The sequence below is a fragment of the Pungitius pungitius genome, chromosome 5, assembly GCF_949316345.1.
Source record: "Pungitius pungitius chromosome 5, fPunPun2.1, whole genome shotgun sequence".
NCBI classification, from domain to species: Eukaryota; Metazoa; Chordata; class Actinopteri; order Perciformes; family Gasterosteidae; genus Pungitius; species Pungitius pungitius.
This window is the reverse complement of record NC_084904.1, coordinates 12,488,255-12,516,080: the sequence shown is the minus strand read 5'-3', so window position 1 is coordinate 12,516,080 and position 27,826 is coordinate 12,488,255. Positions and strand designations below refer to the sequence as shown.

The 27,826-nt window shown below is 42.6% G+C and overlaps 1 protein-coding gene across 6 annotated transcripts; it reads right to left on the bottom strand.

The window, feature by feature from the left end:
* Nucleotides 1-4: 4 nt before the first annotated feature.
* Nucleotides 5-26,883, bottom strand: pip5k1bb (phosphatidylinositol-4-phosphate 5-kinase, type I, beta b). 6 transcript variants are annotated; one of them, XM_037481537.2, is made up of 15 exons: nucleotides 25,613-26,883; nucleotides 16,979-17,087; nucleotides 16,819-16,887; nucleotides 15,899-16,029; nucleotides 13,272-13,389; nucleotides 11,555-11,707; nucleotides 10,941-11,240; nucleotides 5,928-6,130; nucleotides 5,516-5,599; nucleotides 4,873-4,921; nucleotides 4,676-4,760; nucleotides 3,911-4,069; nucleotides 2,755-2,875; nucleotides 1,203-1,326; nucleotides 5-1,122 (listed from the first exon to the last, which is right to left on the bottom strand). In XM_037481537.2, exons 3-15 carry the CDS (start codon nucleotides 16,885-16,887, stop codon nucleotides 1,120-1,122), a joined length of 1,599 nt encoding a protein of 532 aa, XP_037337434.1. In that variant the 5' UTR covers nucleotides 16,979-17,087; nucleotides 25,613-26,883; the 3' UTR covers nucleotides 5-1,119. The 6 variants fall into 6 exon arrangements, with proteins under 6 accessions (XP_037337434.1, XP_037337436.1, XP_037337439.1 ...); XM_037481539.2 differs by having other exon boundaries at nucleotides 16,979-17,084; XM_037481542.2 differs by lacking the exon at nucleotides 25,613-26,883 and adding an exon at nucleotides 25,477-25,562 and having other exon boundaries at nucleotides 16,979-17,084.
* Between the last annotated feature and the right edge of the window lie 943 nt (nucleotides 26,884-27,826).

The window sequence follows — 27,826 nt, the reverse complement described above, 5'->3', positions numbered from 1 at the left end:
ACACTGAAGTTTAAGCAGTTTATTTGTAGGAGTCTCTAAATATAAATATGCATTGTCTTTACATTCAGCGATTAAACATTTTCTTTTAGCAAATGGTAGAGATTTACACAATAAATGGTGGAATTCAACATTTATAGTTGAATATGGTCTTGATGAAGAGGTATCGATAGCTTAGGCATGACTCCTTACTTCTTCAAAAGGACACACTTCAGTGTCAAAGGATATCCTGAGTGAAAGCATCTTCAGTCATGACAAAAAAACCTATTTGCTCCACATCAAAAATAATCTACAATTGTCCTTCACTGTTCTATGTAGATTCAATGACTGACAAAGGTGTGCATTGAAGAGTATAAAGAGGAAAAAAAAGTGCTATCACATATGCAAATCTGTGCTTTAGTAAAGTAGCCCACCCACCAAAGCAACATCTTCAGAGAAGAAATATGTCTTACAGTGATCATAACCAATGTCAATATTGCCTTTTGATCAAGATCTGGTCCATCATCCCTCTGCTTCGTTGCCTCATCCAAGATCCAGTAACCTCACTTCCCTTCACAGAAGCTCTGTCCGGGCAGCACGTAGTACGGGATCCATCAAGTCTGTTCATTTGAGTCTTTTCTTATCTGTTGGCTGTGAGCTTGTGTCTTGAGGGACAAAGATGCCATCATAAAGTCACTGTAAACATTTCTTTGATCCACAACGTGTGCAGTGGCAAACATTGAAATGCTCTTTTTCATTTTTTTCCTGGTCAGCAGAAAGAAAAAAAAAATTAAAGAAATCTATCTACCCTCTCCCTCCTCTGCAATGTAGTAAATATTCAGATCTTTGTGTAGGCCATGAAAACAGTATACATATATAAAACTTAATGGCACTGCGTGGACACTCAGTTAAGCATGATGTTCATCACATGGTTACTGCAGGTGTCCATCGCTGGGACTCTTGTTGGTCTCTTCTTTTAGTCCATCAACCAGAGGACAATCGAAGATTATTTTTATGTGTTGGCAATACATGTGGCAACATGGATCTAGCAGCACTGGAAGTGGAGTCGGCCCGGCCCGGCCAATGGAGTGTGGTGATTGTCTTGATTTGGCAAGAGAAATGAAAGTTGTAAAGCTGATCTTTTCACTGTCAGGGAGAAGAGAGAAAAGGGTGATGGTCAACGTGGGTCAAGCCTCAATGGGAACAAGCTAAGGTGGCACACTCACCAAATAGACATCGAGAACCGATCCGTCATCCCGGTCTAAGTCCACATCCATGGTGCTCTGCTCTGAAGTGAGGCAGATGGCACTGTCTTCCAGGGTAAACGTGGAGCTGGATGCAGCGTCCGCTCTGAAAACAGATGCACACTTTCAGATGAACCTGTAGAAGACCCAGACGCCCTCGGAGGTCACTGTCTGGGTCAAAGGCGAAGCAGGTGTCTAAACAGTGCAAATTAAATGCCACAGTATTGCAGGGACTCTGACGTCAAAGAGACAAAAAGATGAACTGAAGCCGGATGGGAACCCAGTCTCTTGATGTCTAACAGGAAATGAACAACCACGAGATTCACTCAGCAGATTTCAGCACAATGACTTGTCAAAATGAGCTGCTGGGATAGCGTTTGTCACAACTGGGCAATGTGTCATAATAGATACAAAAAAACATAAAAATATGATTATTCTCAAAAAAACATCTAAATCCAATTCCGGTTTCAGCAGAAAATGTAAACAGGAAATTGCATTAGATATTTCCCATTTGTATGACAGAGTGGAGACAACCGATTCATCACTTTCTGCAGGAGCCTAAGCGCCCTGCGTGCAGTCAAAAACTTCCATTAGGAAATACAGAGCAATTGCATGTATATCTTTAAATGTAGCTCAACCATTGTGTTCTTTACATTTTGCCCACCAGAGGGCCGTTTGAGAGCAGTTTTCCTTGTTTGTACATCAGGTGACTCACTGATCAATTCAGCAATAGGTTTTATACCCTTTTATGACATAATGACTTTCTGTCAAAATGGAATCCAGGTAGAGGGAGTAGCAGAGGAGAACGTAGTGGGAGAAATATATGGAAACATGGAGCGGCGAATGTAAAAGAAAAGCTTGTTTTAAAGCAACCCTAACCTGACACAAAACCAGGTGTCATCACTGTGGCGGGCGGCACAGCTGTCAGACAGGGATTATTGTCAGTGGCTACACAGTCACCACTGCACCGCTTGTCCTCTTTTGTCACAGTCTTCGTGCAGCACAATGGCCCGGGGTAAAGCCACGTCAAAGCCGCTGTTTAAATATTGATGGAAACAGTTGACGGAACAATTTTAGGCTGCGACGAAGAGGCAGGACAGGTGCCAAATGGCACAATGGAGCCTCAGAGAGCGAGCTGAACCTGACACTGCTGCAGGAGGAGGAGAGCCGGAAGACGGGGAACGCGTAGAGGGCACAGGACAAAGTGTGCTGAAACTTCGCCCTTTATAGCCAGATGGTGAAGTGTAATAAACATGAGTGTGTGCCGTAGGTGTGATGGAGCCCGTCGCTGTGACACGCCCATCAGTCGCCTGCTCCATGACGCACCCCTCCAATAAGACTGTGTGACGTAAAAGCTCTGGTGTCAATAGTGTGAGATTATGTCAGCGTGTTTGTGTTGGGAGTGGCAAACTCACGAGCCTTCCCTCTCGACCCGAGGGCCGTAAAGTGAACAGTAACCTTTCAGAACGTTTTTGAGGGAAAGTACACATCACGAAGCAACCAGATTTGGTAAAAAGGGGAACATTGTAGACACCTTTTCTGTGTGTGGTTGTCCACGTTGACAAAGATGGAGGAGTTGGTTCCCATGGAGGAGCCCTCGTAGAGGGACGGGTTGGCAGGGACCAGATCTGGACGCAGGTACGAGCCAAACACAGCTGAGGAGAAAACAGTCAGATGATTTTACATCACTAAAAGGAAAAGGAAAGTTCCCATCTCATATATTTCTGTCTGATCTTTGCTGCCTGATAAAAGCCAACATTCCCCCAATTACGTGCGTGCAGTTTGGACCTCCGGATCGATCTTTTCTTCTATAGATCCGCAGACATTAAACATCTCCTGCACAGGCCGAGTAGCACTACTCATGGTGGCCTAATGACTGAGGCAAGGCACGCAGACTTGATTTAAGTTAACTGATTAAATGGTTCAATTAAAACTGAAACATTTCCTAGTATAAACATTGCGCTTTTGTGCAAATCAGATTTTTGCCTTTGTCTTTGAGACAGATTTGGTAACCGTATAGAGTGAGTCGGGAATCTGTCCAATTGGCTTTATGGCGGGTTGCGACACAGCTGGAGAAAAAAGTGTCAGAGTGCGGGGTTGCAAAGAGGAGACATAACCCAATGGCTTCTGTTGTGACTTCCGGTGTAGCGTTTACACCTTTACTATGGCAGACAAAGGTCAGACGCAGTGGCCGATGTCGTTCATAATTGCAAACACTCTTTTACCCGGTTCTTTTTAACAGCTGATTTCTTTTGTGGAGTCAGATATATGATAATGACAATTACAAAGCTTAAACTTCAAGACTCTTTCTTCATACATTTCCTATGGACACACACACACACACACACACACACACACACACATTCTGTAAGTGATGGTTACTAATAACAAGGTGGCCTCTGTTTTATTTCCATCCAGGCCGAACAATGCATTTTCAACCAAGGACAGCTCTCCCCCGGGACAAGAGGTCATATTTAGGGCTGAATGAAAGTGGCTGTTCAAGGGTCGCTTATAGAGAGACATGTAGAGGATAGTGATAAAATGGCAAGTGCATTTATGATAATTGTTTAGGATTTGAGTTACAAACAATCTCCTTAATAATTCAGGCCCTTCTATGAACATATTTGACAACATTCGTGAATGATGGGAACAATAAACAGAGTTTCCCAAAACGTTGTTGTTTTGTGTACCTTGTCCGTCCAGACTAGCGAGGCTGCAGGCCCCTCCCAGCCTGTCCCTCCTGTCCTCCCTTTTCCTCTCATCTGCATGCATTGAAAGGATCTCCTGTGAGGACGACTTCAGGGCCGGGATGGACGTACGAGTCCTCTTTGAAGGGGAGAATCGCAGTGCTGCCGATAGGAAAGGAAATGGGAGTGATACAAATGGGTGAGCAGAGGAAGAAAGAATAAGAGGATCAGACATTTGGAGGAGATGGAGAAAAGAGACAATTTTCCTGATTGAAGCAGTGTTCACACAAAATGAAACTCCCCTGCTCGGCCTCCAAAATCAGCAGCGATATAATTAAACTGGTCAAATGTGCAGCTGTAATATCCTTCCTCGGCCCTCTAAGCAAGGCATGACATTAAATCCTTTACTGTCACCTTCTTCAGACGGGACTTGGCAGCAGTTAATAAGCTAAACCCCTTAAATCTTTGCCTCAGTCGTGTTCGTTGTTCCAAAGGGGGTCCCACGTGGCTGCATAACATTGTTACTATATTTGAGGTTGAAGTGAAGTTCCCAAACTACTGCCTGGCTCTAACCACTATCAGACCCATTATGAGATCAGTTCTTCATTAGCGTGTTGGTTTTCAATGACCTAGTCATGTGCACACAAATCCGCAGCAATAGACAAAAAAAAAAAAATCTTTTCAAGCCAAATGCCCGTCCTTGGTTTATTTGTGCATGCAATCTGCTTTCTTCCCTCATGTGCGACGAATATCGACCTGCAGACTTACGCAGAGTCTTTCTGAAGACCCGTGTGCTCATGAACTTGAGGAAGCGGCTTGCATAAAAGCCGGGCCGGTGCACCGAGACGGAGTCCTGAGGACAAGCAGAGAAGATGCAGGGCTTTAATTAGAGAGCCACCAGCCACCAAGTAGGAGGCTCGTTCATAAAAGCAGCAGTGTCAGAGTCGAGCATCCTATTAACTCACGCCATCGTACACCAGGGCTTTCCAGGAGTGTTCCAACTTTTTAATGAACCTAAAAAGGAGGAAACAACACAGAAAGAGGTCTGAACAAAATGTATCAGCCTGCCCAAAAAGTTCCCCTTTGTGCTCAATCAAACTTGAGACTCTTGCCCCTCGGCACTAAACAAACGGGTCATATTTAAGCAGAAATTACATCAAAGTTTCATGTTATGTAACATGTAAGTCTTTGAGGAAATCAAGCTACCAGAAGAAAGGCAGGATTAGCAAATAAAATTGGCCCAATCAACCGTTTCTCTTCCCTGACCCGATATCACCCACAGCGGGGGCATTTAAAGCCTCCACCAACCAGGCTGATAGAGATTCATGTAATGCTTTAACATTTTTTTGAAAAGCAAATGTGCCAAAAGGCTTCCCCCTCTGTCACTCAGCGCTTGTGGTGTTTCAAGGAAAAGCGAAAATCTATGATAAATAAAGAGGATTTTTGTGTCCATTCGAATCCCGTTGGATAGAGAAGTCATTTTAGGATTGAGGTTAAGTGGATCCCTACACTGCAGGCTGATTATTCAACATTAGGAGATCTGGCTTTGGGACACATATCAATTGTAGCATAGGTCAGGCAACTATATAATTCTATAATGATCAGTACCTGTATGACTGTAGGATATCAATGATACCAAGGAATATGAACAGCTTTTCTTCCTTGGGTGTTTTGGCTGGGATGCCACCCATCCTGCAACACAACACAAAACAATCCAGCAGTCACAGAATGGCCACTGTTCTTCTTCCGCAATGCTTAAAACACTGCACAAATGTTTATAAAACTGTCACTTATAGGATTTAAACTCATGCGTCTTGCCGTTAATACGCGGACCAGCTGCTGTGTTTGTATTTGTGTAGCTATGGTTATATGAGAGCCTGACTGTGTGTACACTGTGTGTCCTGTGCGAGGTATGCGCATGTTTGTATTACTGTGCGTGTGTGAGAAAAAAAAAGGTGGAGATCAAGAAACAAACAGAGGCGGACAGTGCATGCCCAAATGTGTGGGGGAGCCAACTCACGTGTCGTCTGTGGTGAGGGCTTCTGCAGCCTTGCCATCTCCCTGGATGGACTCCATGGCAGTGGAGTAAAGGACCCTCTGACCCACAGGTCTCCTCCCGTCCCCCCCTGCCTGGCCCAGCTCAGCCCCCTCTCGGTGACTCTGGTCCAGGACATGCACACCCAGCAGCAGGCTGTAGTCCATGATCTTAAAACTCTCCAGCACCTGCAGCAAATTACGAGATATGCAGTCGTTACAGTAAGAATCCTTTGAAAATGGAACTTTACAAGCAAGTCTGATTGAAATCGCATGTGTCACACTTTCTATGACCCGTTTGAACCCTGAAGATATTCATTTCCTGCACTGGGTTATACACCTTCATTTCACAGACTGTAAAATTTCTAGAAAATGCTATTTATTTTTCTCCCAAACCCCTTGAGGCTCTGAAGCTGAGGCCCGCCAGCTATTAAAAGGAAATCTCCTGTTGAAACCAGTTTTGAGCTAAATAAACAAGGTGTTTCTCCACAGTGAGCCAAGTGTTACACATTGACCTTCAGGTTTCTCAGAGACTGCGGCACTCTTAATGTTTGCTCCAGTAAGGCAATCATGAGTAGTCAAGGGTAGAGAGGCACAGGCAAGGGAGAAGAAAAAATGTCACTGTACTGGTTTAGAATTCCTGACAGGAATACAAGGGTGTGGGAGAGAGAGAGAGAGAGAAAGAGAGCATGACTTATCATAAATAGAGAGGCGAATACTTGAGTATATAACTAGAGTTACAAGGAAGAAGTTGAAAGGTTAGGGCAAACACAGCTTGAATGCGTTCTTAGTTTCTTGTCAAGTGTGAGTCATTTAAGGTCATCGTTATCACTATGAATAGGACACTGGAAACCAAACAGGATTAGAGGCGATCAAAAAAATAAATAATTAGTGATATACTCAAAGAGAATTGACCCCGAGTCCAGAGAACACTTGTCTGTTTTTGTAAAAGAATGCAAGACCAATATATTGAAGAACTACAACCGCCTCTTATTGCTCCCTATATGAGCCTCCTTCTGGGGCAGGGTCAAAGAAGCATCCATCATTATTAGGGCTCAATCCAGTTGGCTTCTGTAATATAAACGGCTAATGTGTAAAGCATAGTCAAACTCATTCATACTCACAACACACAAACACACACACACACACACAAAAAGGACTTGACGACTGACCCAAACAAACACTGGGGCTTTTGTCTGAGCTTTGACTTTTCCATATCGACAATTTGCATCTTTTCAGTCAACCTCCCCCGGCCTATTCAAACTACAGCCATTTTGAAACTCTAAACTGCCTACAGTTGGCAATTACTCTGCATCCCGGCCCCAGCTTTCCCCCGACAAACAATCAAACCATTACAGCAGACAGAGCAACGCGGTCCTTCTGCGATTGACTCTGCACAAGGTTCTCTTATGATTCAGTGTTGTGCAAATGCACAGGCAAAGACAAACAGTCAATAACCCGTTAGTGGGGTGGAATACAGCGGGGGCTCAGCGGCAGGAGGAGCGCGAGGCTCCCCGGCCCTCTGCCATCATTTGAAATGCAGCAGCCTTTTCTCGCAGTGCAAGAGAACCCCCAGACGTCTGTGGGGATTGAGCTTTGTCACAGCATGGCCTGATCTTCAAGGAAATCTCAGATGTTTGTCAGTAGATTCTCCCGTGTAATAGTCCTCCCACCTGTCTATCTCTGAGGCACTGGGGATGAAGAGCTCTCCGCAGTGTGCGCCGCGCTCTGCAGTGACACTTTGAGACTGCCTAGAAGAACACAGAGCTCGTTATACTCCGTCTGTGGGCCTGCTGGGTCCCTCGGCCCTGATAGACGCTGACTCAAGTTCAGTCACAATGACAGGAATGTCTCGGCTAAAGCTACCTTATTACAACTGTAAAAATTATGTTTTAATTTGAGTCCGTTCATTTTCTGTTACTGTGAACAGAAACTGAGAATACAAATTACTTCATTGTATAAGATAATAAAAGAAATTAGCGGTAAAAAAGTATCCATAGAGCAGCAATGCCTATTGATTTATCCGCTTAATATTTTTTATTAGTCAAATAATTCAAAATTGCAGCTTTTGGCTTCTCAAATTCAAAACTGATCTGCTTTTATTTACCTTAATATTCAAGACAGCTACATGAATAAAACAAATAGATGAATCAGCACATTTCTGATGATAATAGTTATTATTTAAAGACCTTTGGGGTTAACAGCCCTGTTTATGAATGTGGTCAAGGACACTTTTGAAGCCTCACACTGCGGAGATTGAGAGAAGCCATTGTTACAGGATCCCATGGCTAAGAACAGAGGGAGCCATGCACTAAAGGGTAGGTTTTGATTGGCTACACTGGCTGCGATGCAACCATTAATGTCCGAAACGGCTTCAAGGTCTGAATCAAAAGAGCAGCTCGATGTAATCGTAAGCAGCAATATCCCCTTTGCATCAAATCCCACACGCACAGCGAGCATCAGAAGGATACAAACAAAGACTCACATCATCAATAAACCCTGTCCGCTTCACTACAGTAGTGTCCAACATGAATAATTAATGCCATGTGTTGTTTTGGCATTTGTGGAGTATCAGGGGAGCTGCAGAGTAATGGAGACAGTACATTTAAAAAGAAAACAACGTGTACCCAGTGTTCCACATAACAGAAATATCCAAATCCCCTCAAACTCATTGCTCACCCTCATTTTGTGTCTCGTTTCAACTCAACTATGAACTCATACACGCCCAATAAAAAAAAAAATAGCAAAAAATATGTTTCAGCTCACATTTATCGGACAACAGTCCACTTCCCCATTGCCCCACGCCCTTCACCCCGTTGCTTAGCTTCTGCCGCCCCCTCCCCCTCCCCTCAGTGTTTTTGCTCCACAGCCTCAACTGGGGTGACGGGGTTAGCTGCTTACTCATGAAAATGGACAGCGATTCTGCTTAGAGGGCACTTTGCTTCCCGCTCAGGAGGCGAACGCAGGAAGCCGTGACAATAACAAACTGTACAGCATAGCGGCTGCTCTACAGCCTCCCACAAACAGATACACACTTCATACGGTGTGCAATGTGTGGCGCATAGAAGCCTTAGTGGGTAGACCGTTCATGTCTGGACTATATTTGGGCATTGGATGTGCGGTTAGTCTACAGAAATACTGACTGAGCAAGAGGAGAGGATGTCCTTCTTGAAAGGAAGGGACAAAGTCTGCATAATGGTTAATGATTATGAGAGGAGACATAACGTGAGGAGATCAATTAGAATCCCTATCTATTCCTGGTAATCTTTCTATAACCACTATCACAAGACCCATGTTTGTGACTGAAATACTGTTAAAAGGCTGGGAAAGCCAAAAGTTGTTCACACACCACTCCCGGAGGGATACGCCACTTTCCCCAAAAGGAAACACTTCAACGCCTCAAACAAGCGAGGCACAACCAGAGGATTTAATATAAAAAGGATACATTTGCTTTCCGATAGCACACAAAGACGAGTGGAGAGCAGAAGTGATAAGAGCTCTGCTCCTCCATTCAAACACAATAATAGTTTGAATGAACCTGGGACTAGTTCAATAGAAACATTCAAGTTGCTATCCCATTGGTGCCATGCAGGGTTGCCAGGTATCATCTGGCGAAGATCGGAATTTCGGGAGCGGCGCCACTCCTCAACCCTAAACCCGCATCACCCGTGTGTCTCCCGCTGTCTCTCCTCTCCTCTATGTAGGGTCCCGAGGGGCTTCGCTATCAAATCTCCCTTCAACTCCTTCAGCGAACCAGACAAACAAAACAAAGGGCCAGCCTCACATAACAATTACGTTTACCTTCAATACATCTGTGAAGCTTGTATTTAATGGTGTGGTCCTTGCTGGTGAAACAGACTCCAGGTTAAATACCCCACAAAGAAGCAGTGTGTGCGTGTGTACAGCTCCTCTAAGTGAAGTAGAACAAATGGGATTAGACAACAGGCTCTAAACCTCATCGTTAACAAGTCACCATGAGGGTAAGACAAATTAAATCAGTGTCTGGAAGTCACACAGCCATCAGCCGTAAAGAGTTACCCACCTTGTCGACACCAAGAACAGAGAACGTCACTGGCTCGGGAAAGTCGTTAGACGACCCGATCACCAATTCACAAAGTGAATGTACTGAAAACTGAATTGTAGTCTCCACTGGTAGGCAGTTCTCACAATCAATATCTCTTGCACTGAGGCAATGTAGAAAGACAAAAAAGGGATATGAAATAAAGTCTGGGATATTTCCAGATATTTTATCCTGAATGATGTTTATATTAATGTTCCTAGAAGCAGCAAAGTACTGATGGATTACCAGAGCACACACATTTGAACCCCCTTCTGCTAAAATGGAAAATAATGCAAGCCTTTAGACCGGAGGACTTTATTTAACAAGGGCTGGGAGTCTCTCACGGTACCAGGACCCTTTCTTTATCACATTGACTGTTTGGAGAGCTGCTGCGTCCTGAAACATCGCAGCGCAGTGATGACAGGACAGAACCCGGGGAAAGCTCAGAGCTTAGACTGAACACACAGTGGAAACACACTGCCGTCCTCCCGACAAACACATGGGACATTGAAAATGTAATTTGCTCCCATCGAAGATGTGCACACACTGTCCCCAACTAGAACACAATACAATTGAAGACAGTGTTTAAGCTTCCTTAATCGGTCACAACAGGGAAAGGTCAGTTGCAGCCTTTCAGCAGCTACGTCCCTTCACTTGAGTGACTGCCAGGTTTAAAGCAATCTGCTCCAAACTCTGATATGGTACAAGACACAATGTGCAACTCCTTTATCAAAGGAAAGAAAGACACCCCAAATATTCTGATAATGAAAGAAAAATGTCTTGATCCAACACTTTGTTTGAAGTACTTCCTTCCTTCCTTCCTTCCTTCCATGGACTAATAGTGACCTTTGTGTTGCAGTCCAAGGAACAGAGAGAGAGGGGCGAGGAAGAGCATCAGTAATCAAAATGACTTATGCACACACTGCTGAAAGCACCTACCCGACAGTCTCTCTGCAGCGTCTTCATCAGGTTGTTGTACGTCTCCGGGTCAAAGTAAAGACCTTCTTCGTGCATGTCCTGGAAGTCCAGGTCTTTGTAGGTGGGACACGCCTTCTCTCTCTCTTTCCTGGACGCTTGTCTCTTGTAGGTGGATCCCTTCAGGTCGTATTTGTAGTGCATTTTGACGGAGCGTGGCAACACGTTGTTCATCACCACCAGTCGGATGTTGATGCCTCCGGACTGGATGCAGTACAGTCCATAGAACTTGGGCAGCAGTGTTCGCGGATTCTGGTTCAGATTCTGTGATGTGATGGGAAAGACGAGTTGGCTTTTATTGCAATCATGTTGTACTTCTTCGGTCTAAATATCTGTGAATTGATAGCTTATGTAAAAGCAGGGTGGTTCATCATTTATTTGACCAATACATGAATGAGTAAGCAAAATGAATAAAAGTCTGACTGTATGCATACATCCAACACTCCTCCATCCCTTTGACTGAGATGCTTTTCAATCTGACCTACAGCTGGAGCTCATCAAAACAGTCACTGCGGAGTCGTATTCATGCCACCAAAGCATCCGACGGTGTGGTGGGGTGTCATCCATCAGTGACTCACCATATAGTATCCAGGCAGTAATCTCTGGAGAAACTTGGCCTCTTTGTGCTGGACGGTTTTAATGATGAACTCGTCATCGCTGGTTAGGTAGAAGAGGGAGCCGCTGGCTCCGGGGTTGGTGAGCTCAATCAGAGGCTCATTAACCAGGGAGTACTGCGGGAGGAGAGACATTCACAAGCAGTTTAACACTCTATAGAAAACTTCCACATCAAACTTAGAGGAACATAAGTGGATCGCACTCTCGATGACAGATCTGCCTGCCAAATATGAATAATCTCTACTGACATTCGACTTTAACTGTTGCTAACAAAACAGGCAAAGCGTCTCATGAACAGAAGCTCCTCGGCCGAGAGTAATGAGGAGCAACTACTGCATGTGCTGCTTCTCAGTGAAACACAAATCCACAGCAGTCATCCCATTGTGGCAGTTAACGTGGGAGGGAAGAGACTGTGAGAGCAACACTGGAGGCCTCGGCTTCCCTCTCCAGAGACCGTCTGATGTCCGTCTGCAGTCAGGTTGAGTTACCGCCACACTCGCATCATCCATTCATGATACGAAGTGTGTGTGTGTTCTCTTTTAATTAGACTCTGCTGTAGCCTCTGTCTAAACTAATTCATCACCACCTCAAGGACATCGATCAGGAGCACATCCAGTAAGCTGCTTTGCATCATGCCGTCCTCCCTCAGCTGCGTTTAAGTGGCATTTCGCCTCGGCCTCTCTTCGAGGGCCTTTTGTTTTTCACTCATGCAGAGATGAATTTTTCCATACAAAAACAAGAATGTAGCTTTTGTGGTTTTAAAAGGCTTACAAGAAAAAAGGCAAAAAGAAAAGATGAAGCTTTAAAAAGATCCCACGTTTTTTTTATTTTGTGGGGATGAATTGGCAACAAGGAAAACCCGTTGACAAGGAGTAGATTACGTTAAATTAGGCATGTAAGGCTCTCACAGGGGTCTTTTAATAACGTTACTCGTTCTTGCTTGCCATTTGTCAGCCTGTTTGTGTCGTTGATTGTGCTGGAAAATCACAGAATCAACTGGAGGATTTCATTCAGCTCGTGGAGCCAGTTAAAGCGTTGGTAAATAATGTCACATACCCACATGTTCTGCCTGGACTTTATCCACCCATCCCGTCTTGAGATGCTGTATGGCACTACCGACCGCCTACTCGATAAAATATACGTTGAATTTGATGGATGATCAGTACACACTGAGGTGGAAGATTGGTGTTCAGTCAAGTAATTTAAGAGCATTGGCTCTTGCTTATGGGTTTAATGGTAGTTTTACTATTTTTATTTACTTACGAATGTTTCAGAATTAAGAATGATGCAGAATTAAATGTATCTGGTTCAGTATAGACTACGCTTCAACCAGATTTCAATCACTTTAAATTGGTTAGTTTTGGCACAGTGACAGAAACGGTCAACTAAATACGCAGCTAAAAAGGGAGCTGGCAGGTAGTTTAGTTTTCTGACTGGGGACCAAACCAGCAAGCAAACGCCTCTAAAGCTCACTGACTAAGACATATTTGTTTTGTTTAACCAAAAATAAGAATGAAAACTACAATGTATTGTTCCACATTGAGTTATGTGGGGGAGAAGGACTATTTCCCAACAACAAGCTACGAGTCATTCTTAAATTACATTTAATCTGAAGAGTGACTGGATTATGTTGTAACGGTGGAATAAACAAGTTAGGTCTCATCTATGTTTTGGTCTTACCAGGTAGTCGTCTGGTTTGATGCCAAACAGATCCCTGAAGTAGCGGAAGGCCAGCGGAGCATAGGTCTTGAAACGGAAGTCAGGATAGCGATGGGCCGGGGTCAAGTTGCTTCCCTCACTGGGTTGTGTAATGAATAACCAACAATGGCAGGAAAAACAAGAACACATATTGGTTCATTAGATACATTTTTCCAAGTCAATTGATAATCGTTTTTAAGTGAACATTGTCAAATCACGGTCATTCTACAAGGAGGGGGGGGACCGTAATCTTTGTACCTGTGCAATTGACTCCCAGTAGGTGTATCAGTGGGCCTTTGTAATGTGCTCCACCCATGCATGAGAAAAGGCTTCAGTAAAGTCATCTCATGCAACCCAGATTCATCAGCATTGTGGTGAAAATATGACCCATCTAAAGTAGGTTGTTTAGAGAATGAAGGTGACTCTGATTACCGGATATAAACAATCCCCCACAACACACAAAACTCGACACGGAGGGTGAGAATGGGAAAATGCGACAGTAAACCAACAAATACAAGAAACGACCAACAGGTTTGTTTTTGTTTGATTTGACCTCACAACCTTACATTGTAAAACAGGGTGGTGATAAAGACATATTTCCCAGGTTAACAACATAGAAGTATGTATGACTGATAAGGTTAGAATGAGTTAGACGTCAAATCTAATCTGATAAAAACAACCACAGGGAACCTGAAACTACACAAAAGTGGGTTATTAAAGTTTTATTTTCCACGACACCTTTATATCTGGTAAATATTCTCAGTACTTGGATGGCATTCTGGGGGAATGGGCCACAGGCCTGTTGTTTTATGCTGGGGCTAGATTCAGTAATGAGATACATGGAACAGTCAGGCTCTGCTGTGTAACACAACACCTGTGATTACTATATAGTGAAATCCGACCGCTTGCACGTAAAGTAAAAAACAATTATCCACAATTCATGATGGTAACACGGCAACACTCTTTACATTTCATGATTGATGCAATTTAATCAGAGAGACATCTGTATGTGGGTGCATATCTGCCATGTGATAGATGTGCGCTGGTTGTCAAAAATAAAAATAAAAAACTGTTTGGGTGTGAATGAGAGTCACAATAGTCCAAAAACACTTTCAGACATCCAAAAATAGACTGGAAGGACAAACAGTGGAAAATCCCTCCAGAGAGGACCAACAAGAGCATCTAACCTTGATTTTTTTATTTTACTGCAGAAATACTACAACTACAACTTCAACATTGTGTGAAAAGGCTTGACATTGGGTGCAGAATGAGGATGATTTAACAGACAAGCTTTAATCTATTGGTATTTTGCACTTTACGTCTTAGCAAAGCATCAGATGTTTGTGTGTTTGGGTGTATGTGCGTGCCAACACCAGGTTTGCATGGGCCAAAATGAGTTTGCATATCATGGTAAAACTTTAATTTCCTTGTTGGACTACTGCCTCAAGGTTTATTGTAAACGTTTGGATTATACATTTTTTTGCCACAGATAGAAAATCCCCAATGAACACATTGTGCTTGATTCTCACCCATTTATTTTTTAAGGAATCGTTTAATTTTTTCCAGGGTAAAAGATACACTGCATGTTTTTAAAAAGAAAGTAATCAACCCATTCAGCTAACATGAAATAATAACGTAGTGAGTGACTAATCAAGTGTATAAATACAGTATCTGAGCATCAACCATGCACTAATGCATGTGTGAATCAATGAGTCAAACATAGAATTACCGGGTCTGTTTTGGGATTATGTCAAATGTCTCCATGAACTGATGACGCAATTGTGAAAAACAGCCTGATGACCACACACTGACATATTGTGTGCAATGTAGCTGTAAGAGGCACACAGTAAGCTCATTTCACACTTCCTGGCAGGATAACAATCTCTCCAACTCGAACATAATTCACTTTTCTAAAAATAATGACGGTTGCAGTTTGTGGCAGAAGCATAATTCCTTCGGATTGGATGTCCAGCGGTTGCAGTTCACACTGAGCCTGATTAATAATAGTTTTGAAGGGCTTTAAATGAAAGACCAAGACATACAATATTTGGGCGGGCAGAGACAAAAAGCCTGAACTCGAGGTGCTCTTCAATGACTCGCTTTGCAGTGTCGCAGCCAAAGAGCAGGCGGTTACCACCTACACATCATCCGTTTTATATGTGATTCACTGAATCTTGACCACAGCATAAACATTTAGTTTCATGTAAAAGGTCCAATCAGTTAACTCATTTGTTGAGTGATTGCTTCAGTAAATGACACACTGTCAAAGGTTTACACACACTCGTAAAGAACATAATGTCATGGCTCTCTTGAGTTTCCCAACAGATTTGATCAATTTTTCTGTTAACCCATAATAAAGTCATAAAGAACCAAACTTCATAAATGTTTTTTGTGACAAAGAAGTATCTGTTCCAATCACTCAGAGAAAAATCAGACTTGTAGAAATAATGGGAAACTCAAGAGAGCCATGACATTATTTTCTTAAGTGTATGTCAACTTTTGCCATCAACTATGTATGTATGTATACACACATCATAGAAGATGTCCTCTGTGTAAAAATCTTGAATTGTACAGTTTTTCAATGTGAATTGACACTAAGTCGCACTGACCTGGGCAAAAAGACACTCTCCACTACATAGAAGTCTTGCATAAGCACGTCTCGGTCAGGCTTGGAGGTGAGGTTGCCCACGGTGTAGCCAATACCGAGCTGAATGGCCCCCTTCAAGGCCGATGACGTGGTCTAGATGGGGATATAGAAGTGAAAACAACATTAGTCATGCGGTTATATCACCCTGTCACTGATATTCTCATTGACTTCACAAGGGGAGGTAATTGTGAAGCCCATGAGTTATAACCCCAGGAATATTGTAGGAAACTTTTCATAAGAATTAATTGCAAAAAATGGTAAATTATGTTAGAGGATGGGAATTTAAATGGATATTTAAGAGTTATTTAGTCACATGTTTAACATGTCATTAACTGAAAGAAACTAACCGTTTTGTCATGTTATTAGCGCACTCAAACCATTACTTTACTAAATTCTTACATTAGCATGCGCAAATAATTTAAGATCTGTACAAGCTTTGCACTGCTGCACAGTACAATTTTGAAGTATGCATCCTCCAACAACACTAAGTCCCTAAAAAGGATGAGTTGTAATCATACAAAAATACTTAAGACCCAACCAAAAACAATAGGAGCAGTTGTGCATAGCTTTTTCATGGAGAACACTTTAAGAGATACGGCCATGAGCAGTAACGTGTAACGTAAGAAAAAAAAAGGAGACAGTGTGACCAGCACTTGACAGACCTCTGGCAGCTGGCCCTGTGAGGGGTGAGCACAATTTGTGCTGGAGAAGGACATTTATAAGAACTCATGTGACTTACAGGCTCAGAAATAAAGATATTTTGGTCTTGTTGGCTCCAAACAGCCATATTCCAAATTAAATGTTGTGGAAGCAGGTTGATATTGATCTTAAGAAGAAATTAAAACCATAGTCAGGCTTGTATGAATAGTCATACTTATTTACCTTTTTGTACGTTTTCTCTCTGCTTGTGTTCCAAGGCCCTGCCATCCCACTTTCCGTTGTGGTAGACATCTAAAAGAGATGCAATGTATCAAAATAAGATGGATAAAGTCAAATTGCTTTCCATCTCAAATTACTGAAAAGGTCAAAAGTATAAACTTACTTTGCGTAATGTAAAGCTGGGCCCCAACAAAACAGCAATCAGGGCGACATCTCTTGTTCCCCAATGTCAGCCAACATCAGAAGGCTTGGATCTGCAAGGGGACCCTCTGCTAGAGAACAGACACACAGGTTATTATTAGATGATTTAAATAACGCTCACAGCCTCTACATTAAGTGAAGTCGCTCCAATTAGAGCTGTGACTGTGGAAGGGACGGAACATGTCCACCAGCAAGGAGACCTTGATTAACTGTGATAAGTCTGAAGCCACTTAAATTAAATTCTTCTGCTCTTAATCTCTGCCGGAAAGCAAGGCAATCAACTCTCTGTCTGAATAAACAGCATGAGATCACCGCGTCGACAGCCACTGTTCATTTAGATGTGTAGCATCCATCCCGACTCCTCTTATTGGCCTCGCTAATAGATCAATACAATCCTTAATATAGTATACTGTGCAGATGTAGATGGCAGACTATAATTTAATGCTGCCGTCTTCAATCTAATCTTGGACTTCATTGTTTAGGTAATTCCTTCCATATTTGTTGGTGGGGAGGGAGGAGTGAGCTTTAGCCCATAGGTTGAAAATGATCTGGTGTTTACAGAATCAAGTCCTTACGGAGACACAAAAAGCAGGCGGTCTGGTTTGCTCATACGTTTTCTATGAAGTGTAGTCGAACGCTCCTCGTCATTCTCTTGTTAAATGCTCCTGCGTCAATGTCTCGTGTTTGAGGAGCTGTGTCCTGCAGACACCTGCTGTGACCCCGATCACATCGCATGTCATCAAATCGCAGGAATCTATTGTACTGAGGATATGTACACTCTATTGTTGGTGTCATACAAAACAAAAGCACCAAATATGTTGGAGCCATGAGTAAAAACAATCTTCAAATGAATACTTATGGACAACCACAAACACACAGATTCAAATAGAGATAAGAATGAAATGTACCAGACTCTTATCTCCAAACCGGCTCCTAATCTGTGCAGCCACTCGTCTGTTGCTATAAACAAGGGACAACACCAATGCTTGAGAACTATTGATATTTGGTTATTTTTTCTGGTCTATAACTCATTTAAACCTCGTCGATCACCATTAAAATAATTTCTTTGGAAAGGCACATATGGTCACACAAAAACATGACACGTGACTAAGACTGGAACTGGAAAATCCTTTCATGAACCTTTAGCTATGCAATTAGAAATTAATCATAATTTTAATCTGCACTACTGTGCAGAGAGGTGTTGATCCTGTTGAACTTGAGGAATGTTAGTGAGCCTCTCTGGCTCTCTGCTCAGTCATGGCCTGAGTGCCAGTGTTGAAATGAATCGTTTGTACCTCTCTTTCACCTGACCCCTCAACCCTGCCGGTGCTCCAGCAGACTGCTTCTAGAATAATCCATGACTGGGCTGCAGCCGCAGTGAGCAATGGGAGATCTGTTGTTCACCTCTCGACAAAAGAGAGACAGATGGTTGGACATGAGGATGAAAATGGATGGATAGATGATCCATTATCACATTATCACACACGTGCCAGCTGCATACAGGACCACAGGGGGAAAAGAGAGCACTTGTACGCAGTCACACATTTTTAAAACTATGCTGTGTTGTGAATCTCAATAACATCAATTTAAGCTAAAAAACAAAAACATCTTTCATCAATTCAAAACCATCCCTTTGGCAGATAGATGATTTTTGGTCTGGAAGAACTTAAACTTAAAGTCTGAAACTGAATAAAAAGCATTTAAACCTGCCCTGTGTAGAGGGGTTGAGTTGTAGGTTGATTCTAAGCCTCTGTGAGTATATCGTAAAGACTTCACACGCTCAATGTGGACTACAGAAAAAAAATAACTGATAGAACAAGAACACACATTTCCCATTTCTCGGTCTCATGGTTGTCAAATTTGCACGCATTTTGACACAGAAGAAGCGACTGTTCAGTGCTGCAACTACAATGTTTCTCTCCAAACCCGCCGCAGCATTTCCTGTGACTTGGTCAACACTTCTCAATCACGTCATCTCCCCTACTTGCGAAATGCTTCTGCTTTTAAAAAAAGGTAAAAATAAACTTACTCTTGTACTCTCCATCAGTCTCTCTGTTCCCAAACAACTGTCTTCCCGCTTGTCTACGTGGAAACGCTACCACCCTTCAAACAAACACACTTGAGTGCAGATCAAACACAGGCTCTCATGGCATATCTCCTCCATGGTTTCAGGGATATTGCCAAGGGTGCCACTCAGCCACTGTGTGCGTCAAATAGAAAAACTGAAGCCAAGCATTCCTGGCTATATAGTGTTGCTTTGAGCAGGCTTATGTGCTCTGATGTACAAATACAGTTCCAGTGCATGTGAACGGTCAAACAATATGCAAGTAGTTGTGGTAATACTTCATTCCCAGTCTCAAGAGGCAGATGATCGGAACAAAGCAGAGAATTAGGTAGCTTAATCAACAATGCCACATAGGTGCTTTATACGTTAAATAATAATATTTCCCTTTGGGCAGACTTGTTTTTTTCCCATTAGGGGACCGAAATGTAACAGAAATGTTGATAGTGGAACAGAATGATTTTCAAACCCTCTGAGGATGTCACCAGGGCTGAGAGGTACTCCCACAGTTGCACCAGGACACAGATACTACAAATTGGTTCCTTTCATCTCAGCTTTGCTTGATTCCCCAGATACTATTAGATTACCGAAGCAGATTGGAGACATAATGTCGAATCAATAGCAGAGCAGCAATGCAGGGCGCCGAGGACCGGGGCTGGGCTTTCATGACTTTCAGTAGGCCCGAGTGTGAGATGTTTGATAAGCGCCGATATGTCTGGATTTGGATACAATCAAGAAGATGCACAGGGAGGGAGCTTAGCTCGGCCCGCAGGGCATCGGCTTCAGTGACTTAACTGCTCTGATGCTTGACTACTGCTCACAGAAACTACCCTCGAGCAACACAACTCAGGGAACTTGTTCATCCTGCATTGCTGTTGGTATTCCATGACCTATTATAATTAAAATATATCCAAACACAAGAAAAAGTAAACGTTTAAATCCCCAAAAGTACTGTATACACCAAGGCAGAATGGTGTAGAGCAGTAGTCATTATCTTTTCTGATGCCTCATGTAAACACTTGGCTTCTGGAAATGTGTTGTGTTGTTAAATGAACCACAGGGCTGGGAAACAGACATCGAATGTAGATTATGGAATGCCCCGCCAACTAAGCTCCCTGCGCCACGCAATAACGATCAGCAGTATAAAATAAGGGGCAGACAGATTGAGGGGGATAGAGGAGACAATAACATTATAATGCAAAATGTTCAGAGAAGCAGAAATATCTGTTCATCAATGGATAAGATATAAAAACTACCCAGTTCATTCGTACGGACAATAAAAAAAACACAAAATACACACAAAGGTGAACAAATCATGAAATGCAGTTTTAATTTGTAAATGCGGCTTTGCGGGCCTGTAAACACAGCAACAAACGCAGCAACACACGGTGAACTGCACGCACGCCGCCACTTTTTTTATCTCCCCGGTGACAAGCCACTGCAAAGACTTAAACAGCAGGCAGGTGCATTTTGCACCGTTTTGGGTGTATTCTGTTCCATATTTCAACGTATTCTCTAGGGTTGTGTTTGTTTTCATCATCCCTTGAAGCGGGACAGGCTGTGCTGCAGCGTAGTGCGTGCACCAGGCACTATGCAGCACTGCAGAGCTGTGTGAGTGGATAACAATGTGGAGACAATTCCTCTTGCTATAACTATTACAGGGGAGGGTGGGGGGGGGGCAAGTTTGCCTTTGGGGGCAGGACCAAATGAAAAGAATATGTTTTGTCTAAATAAGAACCATTTCGTAATCATCCGTATGTTCAAGCTGCATTTAGCTGCAGGGTGAAGCATAACATAAGTGCAAGGAATGTGTCGTCTTTAGATTGAGAACTGCTGCTATTCCTTGTGGATCACCTCCCACTGCAGAGTGTGCAAAAACAGTACTTCTTTTAGCGTGAGATATACCACTCTAAAGCAGCTACATTTTTTAAATATTGATGGAATTTGACATTTTAGCAACAGTAAATTAAGAGAAAAATGATGTGGGAGGAAGGGAGAGACTTCCCCGACAGTGAATATGACCTTTCAGGGGTCACACGCAAAGAAAAAGCGAGACAAAAAGAGGGACTGAATGATACAGCGAAGACAATGAGAGTGCCAAACAGAGATGAAGAACAGAAGCGGTTATAGATTTCAAATAGTTAAATCCCTTGTGATAATGACAACAAAGAAGGTCACGTTTCATTCATAGCACGCAAAACAGGAAAGAGAAGAAGTACTCCTACCCTGTAAACTGAGTACATAATCACAGGAAAACGTATATTTTCTTCGGTCAGTCAGCATGAAGATCAAAATAACTCCGAGAGAGGACTCTGTCTGTGCATTTGTAATTCAGATAGCGCCTCACTGTAGTTCCACTCTGCATGAAAATCAGTGAGGAGGAGGTAACCCACTGTGTCCAGAGAGTCATGTGATTCGACTGAAGGAATGAAGGGTGGGTATGAGAAAACAGAGATTAGTATATGGGGGGGGGGGGGACAGAGACGATGTTCTCTTCAGATACAGAGGAAGGGAGAGCAGCCCTGATGGAGCGAGTGAAACGAGGACTCATTACAGCAGGCTGATTATATTCAAACACACTGATATCTACGTAAGCTCCCCTCAGCGCCGCCGGAAATCAACATCACATGACATGAAGAGAAGAACAGTTACTTGCCCAAGAACAGCCAAGCCCCGTTTTCACGGCCCTACCCTGAAGTCCAAAGGTCCACTTACTCTCATTTAAGCCATAAGGGTCACAGGCATTTATTGCTTGTGCCACTTTAATGTCAGACATCTTAACAACTGCTTTAATTATTCAGGAGTGATCCATATTGAGGGTTATATTGGATTAGATCATCCTGCCCTTTTGGGGCGGTTTGATGAAAGGGTCCCGGTAAAGAGGATGTTGCTTGTGTACAGATTATAGAGCCCTCTGAGGCAATATTGGGATTATGGGCTATACGAAATCAAAGGAATTGATCACAAATCTGCACAAGGAAGAAAAGTAGAATTCCTGCAAGTCTTGCGTTTCTCCCACTTGTTTGTTTTCATCCACCCTTCTTCGTCTGACTTTTTTTGTGTCTTTCACATTCTCTCACTCTGGCACCCTCGGGCCCCTGAGTGGACCTCTGTGAGTCATGTCTTTTCCAGGGCAGAAGTAGGAGGGGGTAGTACTGAAGACTCAGCACGGCCAAAACAACAACAACAACAACAAACACCACAACCTCCAAATAATGTGAATTCCTGCATGGCTGCCAACCTTTTGCGCCGCCTGATTCCCTCTAACACAATCCTCAACCAATCAAGTCTGCAGGTCTTAATGGGAACATTTTTCACCCTCTCAAAAGCTAGTTCAGATATGTGGTACAGGGCCCACGTAAGATTATACTGGGAAACTATACATCCAAATTCACCTGCTGCAAAGGACAGTCCATGAAGAACATTTCTAACATACATTGACACCGGCATGTATTGACATTCTTCCCAAGATTAACATCGATAATGAATCCAGGGATGCCTAAAATATGTCTTTGACTGATGGATATGTCAGATCACATTAACAACAAGCCCATGAGGTGCTCTGAAGTAGGATTGTTGTGATAATTTAAGTAAATGTTAAATGTGCCCTACAGTGATTTTGAATAAGTTGAGGAATTACACAAAAAAATTACTACTACCTTGAACTTACATCCATGACTCAGTTACTGAATTACTAAATCCAAATCATTTAAACAAATAACAAGAGGATGCCTTTAATTTAAGAGGGTATTTCTCATTAGTAGAAACCGGCATATAGTTTATGTAGTTTGCATTGCTATGGACAATAATATTCCAACGCTTTGTTTTTCCTAAAGGTTTCCCGTTGTCCGGGTGAACATTGATCAAAGGACTTTAATCAGACAGTTATATGAGGTCCTGACTGGGTAAGTGGTATGTGCTGACATGAGTTAAGCCTGGACAATGAATGGAAAGGACAAAAAAAGGTTAACAGAGAAAGAGAAACCCATGCTGTGCTTGGACAGTGGAACAACACAAATAAACAGAGGTGCAGAGGCTGAAACTCATACACTCAACCTGCCCACTGACCTGCTACAAAGCACCTTTTTTAGATTAATAATTTAGTATTCCAAGTAATCAATATTACCCAATAAGAAAAGTAATCATTAGTAAAGGGCCTTCCAATGACTTACTGGTGCAATGACAAACCAGCAGAACACACAACACTCATTCACCAATCAATCACAAACTAAAAAAAACAACTCATAGCTGCTACATCACAGAACATGGAAACGCAATAACTCAAAATAATGTAGTATAGAGGAATAAAGGAATAAAAACAAAGCTTGTATGAAGTTGGAGGCCATATTTTGCTTTTATATGTTATTATCTATACTGAAGCCACATTTAAATAATCTCATTCTTTAATAAAACGCACTGTCCCTCGCTAAAGTGAACCGATTAAAAGGTCACCACAAGTGAGCCGGGACCGGGACCAACAACAGCAACAAGGAATGGCATGGTGCTGGATAACCGGATATGCGCTGTGGACAGAAAACTCCTGTCACGCTTTCAACGCTTGGTACGTCATGCTAATTAGCACTTTGACCCAGAGAGTAGCACTGCAGACGGGATTGTGGGTACCAAAGTGGGTGTGAACATACACAAACATTATGAGGTGGCGGATTTCATTATCACAACACAGGGAGGCCTTCTTCGCTATCAGAACATCTCAAATACAACAAGATCTAACATGAGACCACACCCGTGTGTGGACACAAGGCTGACATTGGTCAGTCCAAACATTATCAGCAATGAAGGAGAGAGAGCTGAAAGCTACTATTCAGGGCTCCCAATGAGCCTCATATGCCCGATGTTTCTCTCCTCCATCCCATAGTAAATTACAGAGTGCTCTTTGACCCAAAAACACAAGGCTAATACAGCTTTTAAATTCTGCTACCTCCTCACAGGAAGCTCAGCAGGGAGACTATAAGCAGTTTGTTAAAAAAGGGGCCCTCTGCTCTGAATCAGTGATTTATTGATTCCACAAATTTAGTGTCCAATTTATATAACCACCTATATAAGAGAGTCTAGTCCACTGCAGGCTTTACTCTGCTGCTGCATCTTGGGTGCAAAATATGATATAATGCACAGCTCACTCAGACATATCAGTGGCAGGGCAGCAAGCACAGGAGCTCAGGTGTCGGTCTCAAGGAGAGAGCAGGAGATTTGCATGAGCTGTTTTCCCTTCCAACCAACCTCTGCAGCGAGCTGAGCACGACCAATTCCACTGCCTTCCAGTCAAATAAGCACAAACAGGAAGCTCATAAAGGAAACCACATGCTCGTAATACTGTGTAAAACCTCACAGCGCACCAGAAGGAGTTGGGTGATTGGACCTTTTCTCCAATTATCACCATGTCACACTTTGATCCAATATTAGTGACTGGCGCCTGTACCATTTCAAAGAACCATCCCGGAATATTTTTAACATATTGCTTTATTTCACACTTAGCAATACAGAGTCACAGGACTATGGGGTGAAAAGGAGCAAAGGGGCAAAGTCAGACAAAGGGCAGCTTTTCAACTGATGGCCCAGCAGAATACTCAGATGTTTCAAGCTTGAATTAGTTTAAAATAAAAGACAAATTGCCATCAGAAAAACTCGACAATTGAACAAAAAAAAAGGAAGAGTAATTGTTACCATAAACCATTATTTATTCAGTTAAAATATGGCATTTTGTAAATGACATAAAGCACCACATTAAGCTGTAACAGTTGAAGACGGTTGAGTGTCGTTTGGCCAGCTCTCAAAACACCAGGCATAGCATAAAGGAAAACCAGTTAGCACTTTCTCTGTGGACTGGTTTATGCCTGAATACCAGGGGCAGGAGTGGAGCACTCCACTGTAAAGAGCAGTGACAAGGCTGTGGGTAGAGGCTCGGGCCAGTCGGGCCAGTAAATGGAAGGCTTGGCCAGTACAACATGAATGTCAAACCAGAAAAGCAGTCACAGTTGTGTCAAAGGAGTTCATGCATGCAGACTCCTCTGTCGGTAACTTGGCTTAACTTGGCTGTCTAAGAGGTTCAACTAAAGCATCAAGGGATCCTAGCTGATTCTACATTGGTACAGATCAGGGTTTTTTCTTTTTTCATTTAAAAGTGCAAGAGTTGCCGACACACACATTATTTTAGATAAGTCTAGTTAAGATTGATACAGCAAACAAAAAGCAATAGTGAGCTTGAAGCAGACACCAGCTGTGCGAAAGGCTTCCCCCAAACAAAGAACATTTTAATAAATTGTTTAATTATTATATTCACATTACGCTAGTCGGACAAATTCCGCCTACGTGGTAAAGTCAGTTGTATAGCTTAAAGAAAACAAAACTTATTAATCCGACCAGAAACCTTTCAAACGCACCTGCACCTGCCGAAGCACTTAGTGACGATCTGCCATACGTACAGCTGCACACGTGACAACACGGGACGTAACGTCAGCAATGTTGGGAACTGCCCAGCATAGTTCACTTGAATCTTAACCTTAAAAAGAATCTCACCAGCAAATCGTCTCCTTCTGCGTAGTAGTCGGTTAGAAATAAAAGGTTCCCTTTAGTGTCTCGTGGGCTGAAGTCCAGCAGCACTCGATCCTCAGTAGAATGAATGAATGCGCGTTAAATAAACTAATCGATTGGCTCTACGTGGTGCGTTTCCCCCACACGCTGAAGGTGAAGTGAGGAGTCTCTCCTCCTCTCGGAGCAGCGAGGAGTCCTGCGTGAGTCTGCGTCCCTGCCTCTCCAAGCACAACCTTTCTGTGCACCACTGGATACACGCACGCGGCTCCCACGTGCCCCCTGCAGGCCGACACGGGAGTTGGAATCTGCGTCTTGTGTGTTTTGTAAATCTTTAGTAAATCTCTCCCAAATGTATCAGAATTAAAAAACCTTTGCATCTTTTAATTCACATCTTAGTTCATTGTGCATGATATAAAAGTTAAGGCAGAGACATAATCAAATAATAATAGACAGGAGGTGGTGGAGGCTTGCAAAACAATTAAATAAAAGGAACAGTGTTGCATGTGACTTCATCCTACAGTCAAAAAATGATTGTGTTAGGCTCGACACTGACCTGTTTTAAATTTAAAATGCATAATAGAAGCACATCATTTTGTTTTTATGCATCAAGGCTTTTTGACTTTGTCAGGAACCTCTATTTCAACAAAATACAAAATGTTCACTAAATAATAAAATGCTCAGTTTGAAATGATGACCTTTGTTTTGGTAGGGGCGGTTTCGACCCTGTCAATCCAAACAAAAACAGGCATTGCTGGGGTGTGCAGATCACTCAATGAGGCCACTGTCACTTCAGACCTTTCACATGATATCAAGAGTTTTCAAGAGATACCAGATCAAGATCTGACAAGCTTGCCCTCATCAGGGATGACTGTGATAGATGGGTGCAGCGCCTTCCACTGATGTTCAACCCAGAGATGACAATGAACGTCTCGTCCTTTTCCCTTTCCAACAATACATACCCAGTAAGCCTGGGTAGTAAACAAATCTGGGCAGGCTGCAAAAACCAGCTACGCATGGAATCTACAGATTTACACAGGCAAAGCTGGGCAAAGCTGGGAGTGGCATCTCTGAGAACAACCAAGGAAAACCTGTGGTCTTTGATATGACTACTGGACTAAAGGGACACAATATATTTACTAGCTATGACCTTTGACAGGAACTTCTCAGGTAGATAGTGTGTTTGTAATGATGGGGCTGATTTCACATTGACCTTTAACCACAAAAACTTAATCAGTTCATTTTTGAGCCATATTTACAAAAAAATAACACCATGTATTCCTGAGAAACCTTATAGAAGAGAAAAATTAAGCAAAGATACAAGGAACTGATGATGCTGCAGTCGTTCAAACTTCCCTTCTCTCCCTTCTCCTGGTGGGAAGTACAGCGGCCATCATCCGATCCAGAAGTATCACTAAAGATGTAGAAAGAGTATATTTAAATCTTAATTTACAAATGTTTTATTAGCTTCATTTTAATAGGTACTAACCTCACGGATTTCTCCTGGGTCTTGCATCGGTCTCAGCGGTACAATGACAGCAGCGTTCTGAGGAGAATTCCTACTAAACACGAGGACATGTTGGTAATATGATAGGATAACAGGTAAACATTGTGAATAATAATAAAACACTACCTTGCTCGCTGTTGCTGTGAGCATCTATACACACAAATGGCTATTACTACTGTCAGTAGTAGTAGTGTACCTGTGGATTGGATGGATATTTAAGATAACTGAACTGCAACACCATACAGTTTTGATCTCACTGTATTGTTAGCATTTAAAAGACAAATTAAACCCTGAGCAGAGGATTGAAGAGCAAAAGTAGGTTGGACTAGTAGCAAAAAACATTATTTTCTTGAAGACAACCATTAACTTTTCATTACAGGCAGAGGTGACATGAATGGTGAAAGAAAGATTGACAGTTGCATGCAAAGCAAAAGAAACATGACCTAAGCAGCATCATAAGTACATTTCAGTACTTACAAACTGCAGCAATGATTTCACAATGCTTCCTTGTCGAGACCTTGTCGGGTGATGGCGTGTTGGCTAGAGGAAAGACAATGGTCAGCGATAGACGATGAAATCCAGTTGAGGTAGATAAAAACTGTACATGATGTAAAGTGTGTCTGCAGGAAAAACCAGTGACAGAAGGAGGGATGCTGCTGTGGTCTAGTTAAAACAAGAGAAATGTCACTTTATGT

What these genes read in the sequence shown, in the direction of transcription:
- pip5k1bb (XM_037481537.2), bottom strand. Translation starts at nt 16,887, where the DNA reads ATGTCTACCACAACGGAAAGTGGGATGGCAGGGCCTTGGAACACAAGC. An exon ending in GCCCTCACCACAGACGACAC is followed by an intron (nt 5,600 to 5,927) that starts GTGAGTTGGCTC and finishes GTTGTGTTGCAG; the next exon opens with GATGGGTGGCATCCCAGCCA. An exon ending in GGTCTTCAGAAAGACTCTGC is followed by an intron (nt 4,070 to 4,675) that starts GTAAGTCTGCAG and finishes TCCTATCGGCAG; the next exon opens with CACTGCGATTCTCCCCTTCA.